The 13,322-nt window shown below is 49.0% G+C and overlaps 1 protein-coding gene across 1 annotated transcript in view; it reads right to left on the reverse strand.

Annotated features, from left to right (window-relative positions):
• The window catches only part of pafah1b1a (platelet-activating factor acetylhydrolase 1b, regulatory subunit 1a), a 38,031-nt gene that overhangs the window by 10,963 nt on the left and 13,746 nt on the right, over positions 1-13,322 (reverse strand). Inside the window, exons 3-5 of the mRNA XM_084442924.1 lie at positions 6,217-6,301; positions 2,733-2,807; positions 2,140-2,346 (exon numbers count right to left, since the gene is read on the reverse strand). Coding sequence (XP_084299050.1) covers positions 2,140-2,346; positions 2,733-2,807; positions 6,217-6,301 — 367 coding nt within the window. The remainder of the gene's footprint in view (positions 1-2,139; positions 2,347-2,732; positions 2,808-6,216; positions 6,302-13,322) is intronic.

The following is a 13,322-nucleotide window of genomic DNA, read 5'->3' on the forward strand; positions in this document are numbered from 1 at the left end:
CTAGGGTGGTCTCTCCACTGCTTGTCTCTAGGCTGGGCTCTCCACTGCTTGTCTCTAGGGTGGTCTCTCCACTGCTTGTCTCTAGGGTGGGCTCTCCACTGATTGTCTCTACTTTTACGGTCCTTGAAGAGGAAATCCTGGTATTGTCTCAGTAAGCTGCACATGCAGTGCAGATGGTCATTAGGTAAGGAGGTTAACCTGAAGCTGACCTGTGTGTGTTCATAATGTGGTGCAACCGCTTGATTTGCGTAGTCCCTATTAATACAACTGTCAACTCAACCATCAAAACGCCACGTCTGCCACGGGAGCATTACTTTAAACCTTGTTAAAACAATAAGAGTAAGCCAGTCAACAGAGCCCAAGTCATTTGAATCTCAGAGGAATAATTAACACTTGAGAGAATACATCTGCTCTGGCATAAATAACAAGCCACTGAATTATTTTGAGAGCAAGGTATCAAAGGGTCCTTTCTTGCAGTGAATGTGAGTGAATGTGTAACTCAATGCTGGACCTCAAGCTGCTTGGCCTAGTTTCAGACCTGGTCTGGAAGGGTGTCTGCTCACCATGCAGATGGAGAGAGAGAGAGAATGAGAGAGAGGGATAGAGATGGGGGGGGGGGTCCATCACCATGCAGATGGAGGGAGAGAGAGAGAGAGAAAGAGAGATAGAGATGGGGGGGGGGTCATCACCATGCAGATGGAGGGAGAGAGAGAGAGAGAAAGATAGAGATGGGAGGAGGGTCACCATGCTCATTTGCATACTGTCAAGGTGGAGGGCCTCGCCCTCGACTCAAGGTAATCGAGTACAAAAGCACTGGCTGCTCACAGATCTGCCATGTTTGCAGAAGAGAAAGCTGAGGACGGACGAGGGGAGAGAGGGAGAGAGAGAGAGAAAGAGAGAGGGGGGGGGGAGAGGGAGAGAGATCGAAAATGAAGAGCAAACAGGGTTTGGCTGCGGCGCACCAGAGCCCCATGACGATTACCCCACGCATACTAATGAGTAGGGCAAGGGGGAAGGAGAGAATACTTTGTGACTGCAGGCAAAACGCAGCCTGACTGGAATGTCGAGAGAGAGAGAGAGAGAGAGAGAGAGAGAGAGAGAGAGAGAACGAGAGGAGGCAGAGTGCTGGAGATGGGCTCTCCTCAGTTTAAGATTTAGCAGTGGGGGTTTGGGGAGAGAAGTAGGGCAGCAGGGGGAGGCCGCGCCGGGCCAGGGAAGGGAGGTGAGCGATCTGGACGTGGCGGGGCTGTTCCTTCTCCACCGGCGGCACTTAACGGGGGGGGGTCTAGCTCTGAGGAACGAGGGGGAGGTGGTGGGCAGCCCCAGGTGGGAGAGCAGCCAAATGGAGGAGTTACATGCGTCTGTGATTCCGCATGAATAAATCACACAGCACACATATTTATACTCCACACAGGCGGGGGGGAACTGGGGCGTGTTGACGGCACCACAGAGCCCCAGACCAGGCTGTAAATACAGCACAGTGAATCATCACCCACTGTGTTTGGGGTTTATACATAGAAACAGCAGCATGGATGGCGGTCGATGAGGGACAGAGAGGAGTTGCTATAGAGCAGGGCGTGTCCTGAAAAGTAAAGATTAAGCTACAGAGAGAGAGAGAGGAGAAAAGAGCTAGTCAGAGAGACAAGAGCTGGAGGAGGGAGCGAGAGAGAGCAAGAGAGAGAGAGAGAGAGAGAGAGAGAAAGAGAAAGAGAGAGCTAAAGCCAGAGGGAGAGAGAGAAAGAAAGAGAGAGAGAGAGAGAGAGAGAGAGAGAGAAGAGACTGAAAAGCAGAGAGAGAGCGAGCTAAAGCCAGAGGGAGAGAGAGAAAGAAAGAGAGAGAGAGAGAGAGAGAGAAAGAGAGAGAGAGCTAAAGCCAGGGGGACAGCAGTGTGAGGTGGTGCTGATGCCAGGCTGGTACACAGGCTGACTGAATAACAAGGCCTTCAAGCTCGTCGCCCTGGGAAACGGGTCTTTTTACTGCCGTCCCAAGCTTGCGCACTCCTTCGGCCAACAAGAAGTTCACCGCCAACAACACCGAATAACGGTCGTTGTGATGTCATTTCAACTCTGTCTCAGCCACCCCATAAGGACCTCCCCCTCGGGCCTGTTGGGTTCTCCAGAGGCCGTGCACTCGGCTGACCTTTATTGTGGCGTCCTCGGAGGCGGAGACCATGACGCTGAAGACGGGGTGGAAGATCACCCGGGTGACGGGGCTGCGGTGGCCGCTCAGCGCGTACTTCTCGGGCGGGCGCGGGATCCACTCTTTGGGGTCACGCTTCTGGGTGACCGGGCCGCCCAGGGTGATCTCCTCCTTCGCCTCGTTCAGCTTGGACTCCAGTTCCATCACCTTCCCAGAGCAGAGGGGGGATTCACAGGGACAACAGGACACACGGACACAGAGAGCCACACATACAGAGTCATGGCCTGGTAGGTTCCAGCCTCAGCTAACCATTTCATTGTACACGGTGCCCCTATCATGTACATATGACAATTAAAACCATATTCTTATTATATTGGTAATGGCCAAGTTATTATTATCAGTTTATGTAATGCCCTTGGGGCACATACAAATCTTATGGAATTAACTATTCTAAATTCACAGGTCAAACTGCAATCGTTCAAGTGAAGCAGCTCCAGGGTTGGCGAGCGTCTGATGACACGCTGCCAAAGGCGCCGGCCATTCAAAGACTGCAGGACGGCAGCGTCCATAAGCATCCTTAAAAAAACACAAACCTTCTTTTGTAATCTGATGACTGAGGTCCATTTCTTTTCCAAAAGGCCGGCATACTTCTTATCCAATTCTTCATTCTGGGGGGCAAAATGAGGAAGTCAATGAAGAGACGAGAAAGGCAGTAAAAAAAAGGAAAGTAAATCACACAGAACCAATCAGAGCAGAGAGCTTAGTTTAATCAGTGAGGGCAGACTGGTGGCAGCATGTCTTCACCAGGTACAGTAACAAGCAGTCTTCACCAGGTACAGTAACAAGCAGTCTTCACCAGGTACAGTAACAAGCAGTCTTTACCAGATACAGTAACAAGCAGTCTTCACCAGGTACAGTAACAAGCAGTCTTTACCAGGTACAGTAACAAGCAGTCTTCACCAGGTACAGTAACAAGCAGTCTTCACCAGGTACAGTAACAAGCAGTCTTCACCAGGTACAGTAACAAGCAGTCTTTACCAGGTACAGTAACAAGCAGTCTTCACCAGGTACAGTAACAAGCAGTCTTCACCAGGTACAGTAACAAGCAGTCTTTACCAGGTACAGTAACAAGCAGTCTTCACCAGGTACAGTAACAAGCAGTCTTCACCAGGTACAGTAACAAGCAGTCTTTACCAGATACAGTAATAAGGAACAGGATTTATTTACATCCCCCAGAAAAACAGGGGCCGTGGCGCCACACGGAGCGGCCGGTCAGCCTGGAGGCTGACTGCAAATCCTGCGCACGCACAACCAGATACACACACACACACACACACACACACACACACACACATACGCACACCATATTCCTAGGCCTAATCCCCCTCACACTGGCTAATCTCCTGCACACAAGGAAGGCTTACAAATCATACAGCCCACAAGCAGTTGGCTGGAGTCAGGGCAGGGACGTTAACTTCAGGGAGCCTGGCGGAGACACACCTCCACCAGGAAGCCCATGCTAGCGCGCTGAGGCAGCCGTGTTAAACAGGGCCAGGGGGCTAACCAGCCTAACTACGACTAGGTTGTGAGGCTAACTACGACTAGGTTGTGAGGCTGTGTTAAACTGAACCTATCCAGAGCAGATGAGACATGTGTGACACAAGAAAACGCAAATAAAATAAATCTTGCAGGTTGGTACACGCCCAGGTGTGTGTGTGTGTGTGTGTGTGTGTGTGTACGCGCCCATGTGTCAGGTGCATACATGTGTGTACCAGAGATATGAGGCATATGGTGCCCCATCCCCATGGGTGTAGACTAGGGCCTGTGTGAGGTAGTTACTATGCACCTGCAGCTGAGCCCCACACCTGCCTCTAATGCTAGCCATGCTAAACAGTAGCTTCACGAGAACAATAGTCTCCTCCTCCCACACAGCAACAGGGACTACAGAAGCACTACCTGAACATGCAGGCCCACAGACAGCATGTAGTGTAGGTGGAGATTGACACACACACACACACACACACACACACACACACACACACACACACACACACACACACACACACACACACACACACACACACACACACACACACACACACACACACACACACATTACTGTAAGTGTAAGTCAGCAGACGTTATTTAGACTTGTATACACACACGTCAATGAATACATTCATGGAAGATGTGCACCTACTCAGACACCACATCTGCAGTCTGAAATATGCATTGGGGCCAGTCTGCTACGGGGAGGGGTTTGCAGAGGGGATTTTTGTACATTTGGGTGACAAAAATGATAAACTGCCAGGACCCTACGCTAATGGTGCATTCGTTTGTGGTCGGAGGTGGCAAGTCGCAAGTGGCAAAATACCTACCTCCGACCTGTGTGCATTCGAGCTATATACCATTATATCACAGTTACCTAGTTATATCTAGTGCATTCGAGCAACTGGGGGCTGAGAAACATATCCGAATTTGCGACGAGGAAGTGCGAGTTCATGCAGCGTTTTATTTAATCATTCCTAGTAGCAAGTCGCAATTTGCCACCTCCCAGTTATAAACGAACGCACCATAAGTCCCTGGCTTTAACCACCAAAGCATCAAAAATCCAGATTGACAGGCGGGTCTTAATTTCACACTGGGGGTAGAAAATTTGCTTAGCATTCTGATTTCACACCATTTTTTCCCCCATTCCCTTATCGAAACAAAGGAGCGCGCGTGTGTGTGTGTGTGCGCGCGCGTGCGGGGGGGCTGAGCTGCTTCTCCTTGGCAGAAATCGCTGTCTCGGAAAATCAGAGGTGTCCAAGAGAACAGTTGTCGCCTCTCCCCGACGCGGAGAGCGCTAAGCTGAGGGGAGGGAGGGGTGAAAAACGGGTCGTGGCATCATGGTGTCCGTGGGGAGAGATGGAGGGATGGAGGGATATGTCAGGCGAGAGGGAAGGCGGATGCTGTTTTGGAGAAGTCTGCGGTGGTCTGATCCGCCATCTGCCTGGACCCGCTGTCGATGGCTTAGCTAAACACACCCAGTCGGGCAAGACAGTGCTCTACGTGCGCGCACACACACGCGCACACACACACCGGTGCCAGTTGATCAGCAGGGGTGCATGTGTGTGTGCCCATGCCAGGCGACAGCAATGGTAGATATGACCTCTCTCCTCACACTCCAACAACACCACAACCCTACGCACAAAATGCCCTCACCACTCAACGCATTATCTTTATTAACCGCGAGCATAAAAAAGGCCAGTGGAAAATCTGAAACGTTACATTCAGGAGACGCAGCCTTTATAGGCTAAATAAGGAGATATTAATTAGCATAAACACCCTAACCAATTTAACCAGAGACGAAGGGCCTAGATGGCCAAAACGTAAGGTTGTTAGTGGCGAGGCAGGGTTTTAGCGTGGTCCTGCCATGGCGTTCCTGCCTGGTAGTCAGCGCTGTCACGGCGCGTCTCCCTCTGATGGACTCTTATCTTGAATCTATTATTCATGGCGTTTCCACCGTACTGAGGGGGCCAGGACTGACTGATTAAAAACCCTGTCCTGGATGTGCGCTTTACAAACAAGGGAGCAGGGAGTATGGGAGAGAGAGTGGAGTGGAGGGGAGAAAGGAGAGGAAAAAGTGACAGAAGAGAGAAGGGTATGAAAGAAGAGAGGGGAGGGAGGGCCAGGTGAGAGGAGTACAGACGTACAGGAGATGAGAGGAGGGGACCTTCACGTGTTAACCTGTCAGCCTGTGTTTCTGGTGGTGTTAATATGCGTCTTCTTTCAAAGGACTCTTGATCCAGGCTGTAATTTTGGTCTCACTCACCTTCACTCCGGTGTGTGTGTGTGAGTGTGAGTGTGAGTGTGAGAGAGAGAGAGAGAGAGAGAGAGAGAGAGAGAGAGTGTGCATGCATTGTACATGTCAGACAGCCTAATAAAGGCTCCAGATCACCTTAATTGGGCACATATGTTTTCAGTCACACAAGTGAAGTGAGCTTCAATTGAAAGCTGGAATAAAGTGTGAATTAAGGCTTATTGTTTAGCTAAATTGGCCTGTGTGTGCGTCTTGTCAGTGTGCACGCGTCTTACCATGTCTAATTCAGTCTCCTTCTTGAAAACTGAATAGGCCTCTTCATATCCGTTGGAACGAAGGTAATCGGCTATCGCTCGATTTCTGAAACAGACAAAAGAAACACCAATCAGTTCTCTTGATGAGCAGCCGAGGTTGTTGAGCTGAGAGAAAAAAAAGCTGGAGTCTGGGATTCTGCTTGATAAAACCAAACAAAGAGAAAATAAGCATGTCTGTAGAACATGTCAAACAAAAGACTTCTAATTACACATGCCCTTCATGTGTTAAAGAGAACCCCCCCCACACACACACACAGATAGGGACTACATCTGTCTTTTCTCTATAATGAGCTCTTGTTGCTGTAGGCAAACAATGGGAGGAGTAACTCCCCACAGAGCTGAACCCCACAGAGCTAACCCTGAAAACGTACAGAGAACCGTACAGTAGAACAACACCTGCAGACACTAACGCACGTGCACACACACAGACACACAGAGGAAATATAGAGCTGGGATAACCCTGTGAATTGAATAAACTGATGGGTGCCATACATACACATACACACTCACGCACACACACACACACACACGCACACACACACGCACACACGCACACACACACGCACACACACACACCATCCACGGGCGATTCAAATCCCCATAGTTTACATGGAGAGGAGATCTTGATAAGGAGCAGTGAGAGCAGTGGTGGAGGCAGGTTATGATCTACTGAGATAAGGAGATAAGGAGGACAAAAGACCAGACAGACAGAGGCAGGCAGGGAGATGCCCAGTAAGAAAAGGACAATGCCTGACTCCTGTAACACGTGTGTGTGTGTGTGTGTGTGTGTGTGTGTGTGTGTGTGTGTGTGTGTGTGTGTGTGTGTGTGTGTGTGTGTGTGTTGTTGGCCTACCCCTCACACCCCGGCTTAAAAGAGTAGTAAAGGGAAAATGCATGTTTAGCCCTGTTTTAAGGTTACTTATGATCATATACAATGGTTCAGATCAAAAAGTTGACAAAACTAGCACTTTTGAGAAAGTCTCATAATTGCTCTACCACCGTTTAGGTCATACAATAGATGTGGGTGGGCACCTTGAAAAATCATTCAAAAACATGTTAAACTCTCAATTTCAAAGACAAGAAGCTCACCGAGGTGTTAGTTGGCATTCTGACATATAATTCGCCATAAAGTAAGATTCTAGTTCATCTGGAAAGGCTTTTTAAAATATTTAGCATAGAACTATTTAATCGCAGCACATGTGTGGAAACGTCCTCAAACTAGGTAGCCTAGCAACATAAACAATAACAATAGCTACCGTAAGTAGTTCCGCTTCCTGAATCCCCTCTGCGGATTGATCTACACATCTACAACGGTCGCGTCAATACAAGTCAATGGATTTCATAAAATGATCAATAAAACCCTACAGGATTCATACTTTGCGGCGAATTTGATGTCAGAACACCAACGGACACCAATTACCCCCTCGGTGAGCTTATTGTCTTTGAAATCAAGAGTTTAACATGTTTTTGAATGATTTTTCAAGGCGCCCACCCACATCCATTGTATGACCTAAACGGTGGTAGAGCAATTATCAGACTTTCTCAAAAGTGCTAGTTTTGTCAACATTTTGATCTGAACCATTGTATATGATCATAAGTAACCTTAAAACAGGGCTAAACATGCATTTTCCCTTTACGTCTCCTTTAACACACATACATGCTTCTGCAATGTGAAAGAAAGATCCTGCGTTTCCTACTTTTGTGCAGATTCAGCAGAACTAACCTGACCCATGGCTGTTTATCTCCCTGTTTAAAACCCTCCGGTATAAACGGTTTATGTCGGAGCTGAATGAATTTAATTCACAGCGGGAGTAGGGAATTGGATTCGGAGCTCAGACCGCCGTTACCGACTAGCGCCGTAGAGCGAGCGCTAGCTGGCTGGCGGCTTGAGTGTGTGTCAGTTTGTCAGGTCAGCGCGGAGCTGGGCAGCCCGTCTGTATCCCCCACTGCCCCCTGTAACCCCCCTCCCCTTCCCCCAACACAGCCACCCCGTAGCTCCCTACATACCCCTGGAGACGGCAGCAGGCTGGCTACAGCTGAAGGTTAGTGGGAGGTTATCGCTCCTGTGACAGCCTGCTGCAGGACAGCTGGAGGACTGGGGGACAGGAGGGAAGGGGTGTGTGTGTAAGCATGTCTGAACGTGTAGCTGAAGTCAGTAGATGTGGGAGGTGTGGGAGGGACTGAGGGAGGGAGGAAGGGGGAGAGAGAGAGAGAGAGAGAGAGGGCGTCTAGAGCCCCTTAAAGCAATACATTGCGATATTTGGACCTTTACAAACATGTCTGGTGCTAATTCTCCAATTAGATTTACTAAAAGTAAGCTGAATCGTCCAGTCTACTCAGAAAGATAATACATTGACATTTATTACCTTTTAAAACTCGCGCCCCCGGGACGCAGCATTCAGTCGAAGTGCGCATGCGCAACGTTGTGCTTTAACAACACAGTAGTAGCTAACTATTCCAGCGTCTATGGATATCATGCGTTTTTTAGCTCAATGATATCATGGCAGAGGTGAGAAAACCGAAGCAAAACATCACAGATGCCAGAAAAAGAAAAAGACAATCTGATAATGTTACGACAGTACGACAGTGCACTTACTCGCAGAGCCTGTGGGGGCGCAAATCCGAGAAAACGCTACCTCCCAACCACAATACACCTTCCAGTCACTGTCCACCTCCCAGTCACAATACACCTCCCAGTCACAATACACCTCCCAGTCACTGTCCACCTCCCAGTCACAATACATCTCCCAGTCACAATACACCTCCCAGTCACAATACACCTCCCAGTCACAACACACCTCCCAGTCACAACACACCTCCCAGTCACAACACACCTCCCAGTCACAACACACCTCCCAGTCACAACACACCTCCCAGTCACAATACACCTCCCAGTCACAATACACCTCCCAGTCACAACACACCTCCCAGTCACCATACACCTCCCAGTCACAATACACCTCCCAGTCACAATACACCTCCCAGTCACAATACACCTCCCAGTCACAATACACCTCCCAGTCACAATACACCTCCCAGTCACAATACACCTCCCAGTCACAATACACCTCCCAGTCACAATACGCTCCCAGTCACAACACACCTCCCAGTCACAACACACCTCCCAGTCACAATACATCTCCCAGTCACAACACACCTCCCAGTCACAACACACCTCCCAGTCACAACACACCTCCCAATCACAATACACCTCCCAGTCACAATACACCTCCCAGTCACAATACACCTCCCAGTCACAATACACCTCCCAGTCACAATACGCTCCCAGTCACAACACACCTCCCAGTCACAACACACCTCCCAGTCACAACACACCTCCCAGTCACAACACACCTCCCAGTCACAACACACCTCCCAGTCACAACACACCTCCCAGTCACAACACACCTCCCAGTCACAATACACCTCCCAGTCACAATACACCTCCCAGTCACAATACACCTCCCAGTCACCATACACCTCCCAGTCACCATACATCTCCCAGTCACAATACACCTCCCAGTCACAACACACCTCCCAGTCACAATACACCTCCCAGTCACAACACACCTCCCAGTCACAATACACCTCCCAGTCACAATACACCTCCCAGTCACAATACACCTCCCAGTCACAATACACCTCCCAATCACAATACACCTCTCAATCAAGCCGGGGAACAATAGTCTGTTACGGGGGGAAGAAAAGAAAAGAAAGGTGAAGGGAGGAGAGGAAAAAAACAGGAAAAAGAGAAAGGGGGGTTTTGATGGCCTCATCCTCCGTCACCAACATTTTTAAATGTTGATATATATCATTCATTATTTTAAAACCCTTATACTTCTACTTTCTATACAGTATTTATGTGACAGGTAGGGCTTTAGGAACCAGTAGGGAGTGCTGGTTAGGAGAGGCTAGTGCCATACTTTTCACATTTATGAGTAAAGTTTAATCCAAGGTTCTTGGTTCGAGTCCCATTGTTGCCAGAAATGTGTTTACACATTACTGATTATTGAACATTATATTAGTGATGTATTCTTAATCCTTCAGTGAATATAAACATATAGTCACTTTCATCCACAACACACACAAAATAAAGAAAAGCATACATTTTTGATGTGACCAAACTTGTATTTTCAGTCAGCCATAATTGTACTAAAACACAAAGGATTAGTTTTTTTCATTTACACAGTGAAACCTGACACTCAAGGAGCAAAACCTCAGTGTTTATCTGATTTGTTTCTCATGAATCAGATATGATTTTGTTTTACATGAATAGAAACATAAGATTGGATATTGGTTGGTAAACAGCAAATAATCCTACAATCACCTTCATGACTGAAATGGTGTTCCGTGTTTGGGTAATAAAACACTCCCGTTTCGCCCGTCCTCACACAACGAAATCCAGGTAAACGCAGCGGGGAAATGTCTTTGTCGTTATCACACCACTAAGTGTAGGCTAAACGTTTTTCATCATTATGAATCTTTGACATTCTATGCACAGGCTACAATTTAATGGGAAAGCCCCCAATATAAGAACAAATTTAAAAAATGTTAGTTATCGCAGTTGATGCGGTGGTCTGTGGAGCCCCACGGTTTTGCTTCACACCGCGGCCGTGCAATATTGGCGATAACCGCGACAGCTCTAGGGAGGAGGAGGACAGAACCAGTGTGTTGTGGCATGCCAACATGTCAGCCAACATGCTGCAGTACTGCAGACCACAGCAGGGGCTCTCCAGCTTCACTACCCCACCCTGGATCCACCTCTGGGGCTGCCTAAATACATCTACACACATTCCACACTGACTATGCGGCAGGCACTGGTTAGGGAAGGGGGGAGGGAGAGAGAGAGAGCGAGAGAGAGAGAGAGAAAGGGGGGGGGGGGGTAGAGAAGGGGAAAAGGGAAAGAGGGAGGAGAGGGGTATGGAGAGGAAAGGGGAAGAGGGGGAAAGAAAGAGGTAGAGAGGGGGGATATGGACCAACACCAAAGAGAGAGGGGAGAGAAAAGAGAGAAAGAGAAAGAGGGAGAGAGAGAGAGAGAGAGAGAGAGAGAGGAGCAAGCAGGCTGGTTTCCATGACTACAAGCAGTGAGAAACGTCGTCATGAGTGGGAAGAGACTGCCAGGAGTAACAGAGACGGCCAAGAGTAACAGAGACGGCCAAGAGTAATAGAACACGTCCTGGTTCCTCCCAGTCCATCTCTGGTTTGTTCACCAGTTCACCACCCACTCTCAACAGCTGACGGGGACCGGCCCATCTACATACATACTGGGATATATTCACACAACAAGACGACTCCACAGACGCAGCACTTCAAATTAATGTATGACCAGGTGCCCAAATTATGTGTCGCATTTACCCCAAAATCAAGACAGACCTAGTTCATAACTCAGCTTTGAACAAATAGTGAGCAGTAAATTCCACAAATATTGTATTGCGCCACTATCATATAATAACAGGCTGCAAGTATCAGGGAAAGCGTTCTGGCATAGCTGGCATGCAAGTGGCACAGGGATGAGACGCCGGTTCAGGGACCAGAAACCAGAGGCCTTTTCTAAAAGCAGCATTACATCATCCCTCAGAGAGCAGGGGAGCGCTCACTCGCCCGCCGGCTGATCTGTCTGCCGCTGACATCACTTCCTCCTGTGCGACGCTTCCTCCTCCACATCACCACGCTGCGGCATCACCCCCCCCCCCCGCCTACCAACCACGCCCCTCCATCTTCACACACTAATCAAGCGAGAGACGCATTCAGGAAAAAGCCTTTTTAGATTTCACAAATAGCCGAGTTTTTTTTTTTTTTTATCTGCAAAGACGCCGCTCACACTTGCTGCATGTGGAGACCTCAACCACATGACTGCCGATTACAGTCACACATCAGCAGTACAAAGCTTAAGGCGGCTACTTATGTCTTTACTGGTCAATCAGTCTAGCCTAGAAGCCACAAACCCAGTGTTTTCCTACCTTGCCAGACCCACTGACTGCACTCAGCAGCATATTATGTGTGTGTAAAAGCCACATCTTATATCACAGCAGAGCAGACTGAGTATAGACCTGTTCACTCCTCAGCACACTCCCATTACATGTTAGGAAGGGAAAGCTCAAGTCGGCGTCCCCTTGCCGCATAGAAAATGTGCCCGTCTATAGAATTTGAGGCTCCGCTCTACATGCCGGTCGATCTTTGTTTCTATACATGCTGGGTCGTGCTGACTGCTGAGCGCGCAAATAAGAGTGTGTGCTCTGTGTGCACACATACAAATGAACATATTGGTAGACGCGCGCACACGCAGACAAGCATGCGCACACAGACACGCACGCACGCACACACACTTCTCTAGAACACCCGAGACCTATCGGAGCACAGACAGGAGATCGACTGTCCTCTCAATGAGCTGTTGTATAAAGAGCTCACTGGGGCTGAGTCTCCGTCAGTGGTATCATGGTGTTATGAGTTTGTCTAGCTAGCCTGTGAAATGATAACCTCTGCGTCAACAGTAGAGAGAACAAGGTGTGTGTGTTTGTTTGTGTGAGTGAGTGTGTGTGGTAGTGGGGGTGAGGCAGGGCAGCGACGTGATGAAGTAACTACTCTCCATACTTTCCCAGCACACAGAGACGCCAAGGCGCCAGAGAAAGACACTATTATTGGCAGAAATTCAATGAACATGTTATTATGGAAGACATGTGAGGTTCATTGCCAGTAGTTCATATCCTTTGTGCCCAGCCAGAGAACAGTGCTGTACTTCTAGCCGGAGCAGGGGACTTAGCTCCTTGCCGGGCGGCTAAGGCCTGGATTACGTCTGTCTGGCGGTGGGGCCACGAAGGCATGCTCAGCGGAGTGGAAGTTAGCCATGGATAAGAAGTAGCCGAGTACAGCAGGCCCGCTGCCACAGAGGGGGAGGCGCCAGGAACCAGGGAGAGAGGGATGCATCATCTCTGTTCTCTTTTCTAGCTCAACAACAAACGCCCTGAAGCCCGTTCCTCTTCTCCGTTCTGCTTCTGTGCACCTGATCGCGTGCGGGAGAGGATGCGTTGCAGCTAGGTCGCTAACCCGCGAGGGGTTTGGGCGACTCG

The sequence above is a fragment of the Borostomias antarcticus genome (genome assembly GCF_949987555.1).
Source record: "Borostomias antarcticus genome assembly, chromosome: 1".
In the NCBI taxonomy this organism is placed as follows: domain Eukaryota; kingdom Metazoa; phylum Chordata; class Actinopteri; order Stomiiformes; family Stomiidae; genus Borostomias; species Borostomias antarcticus.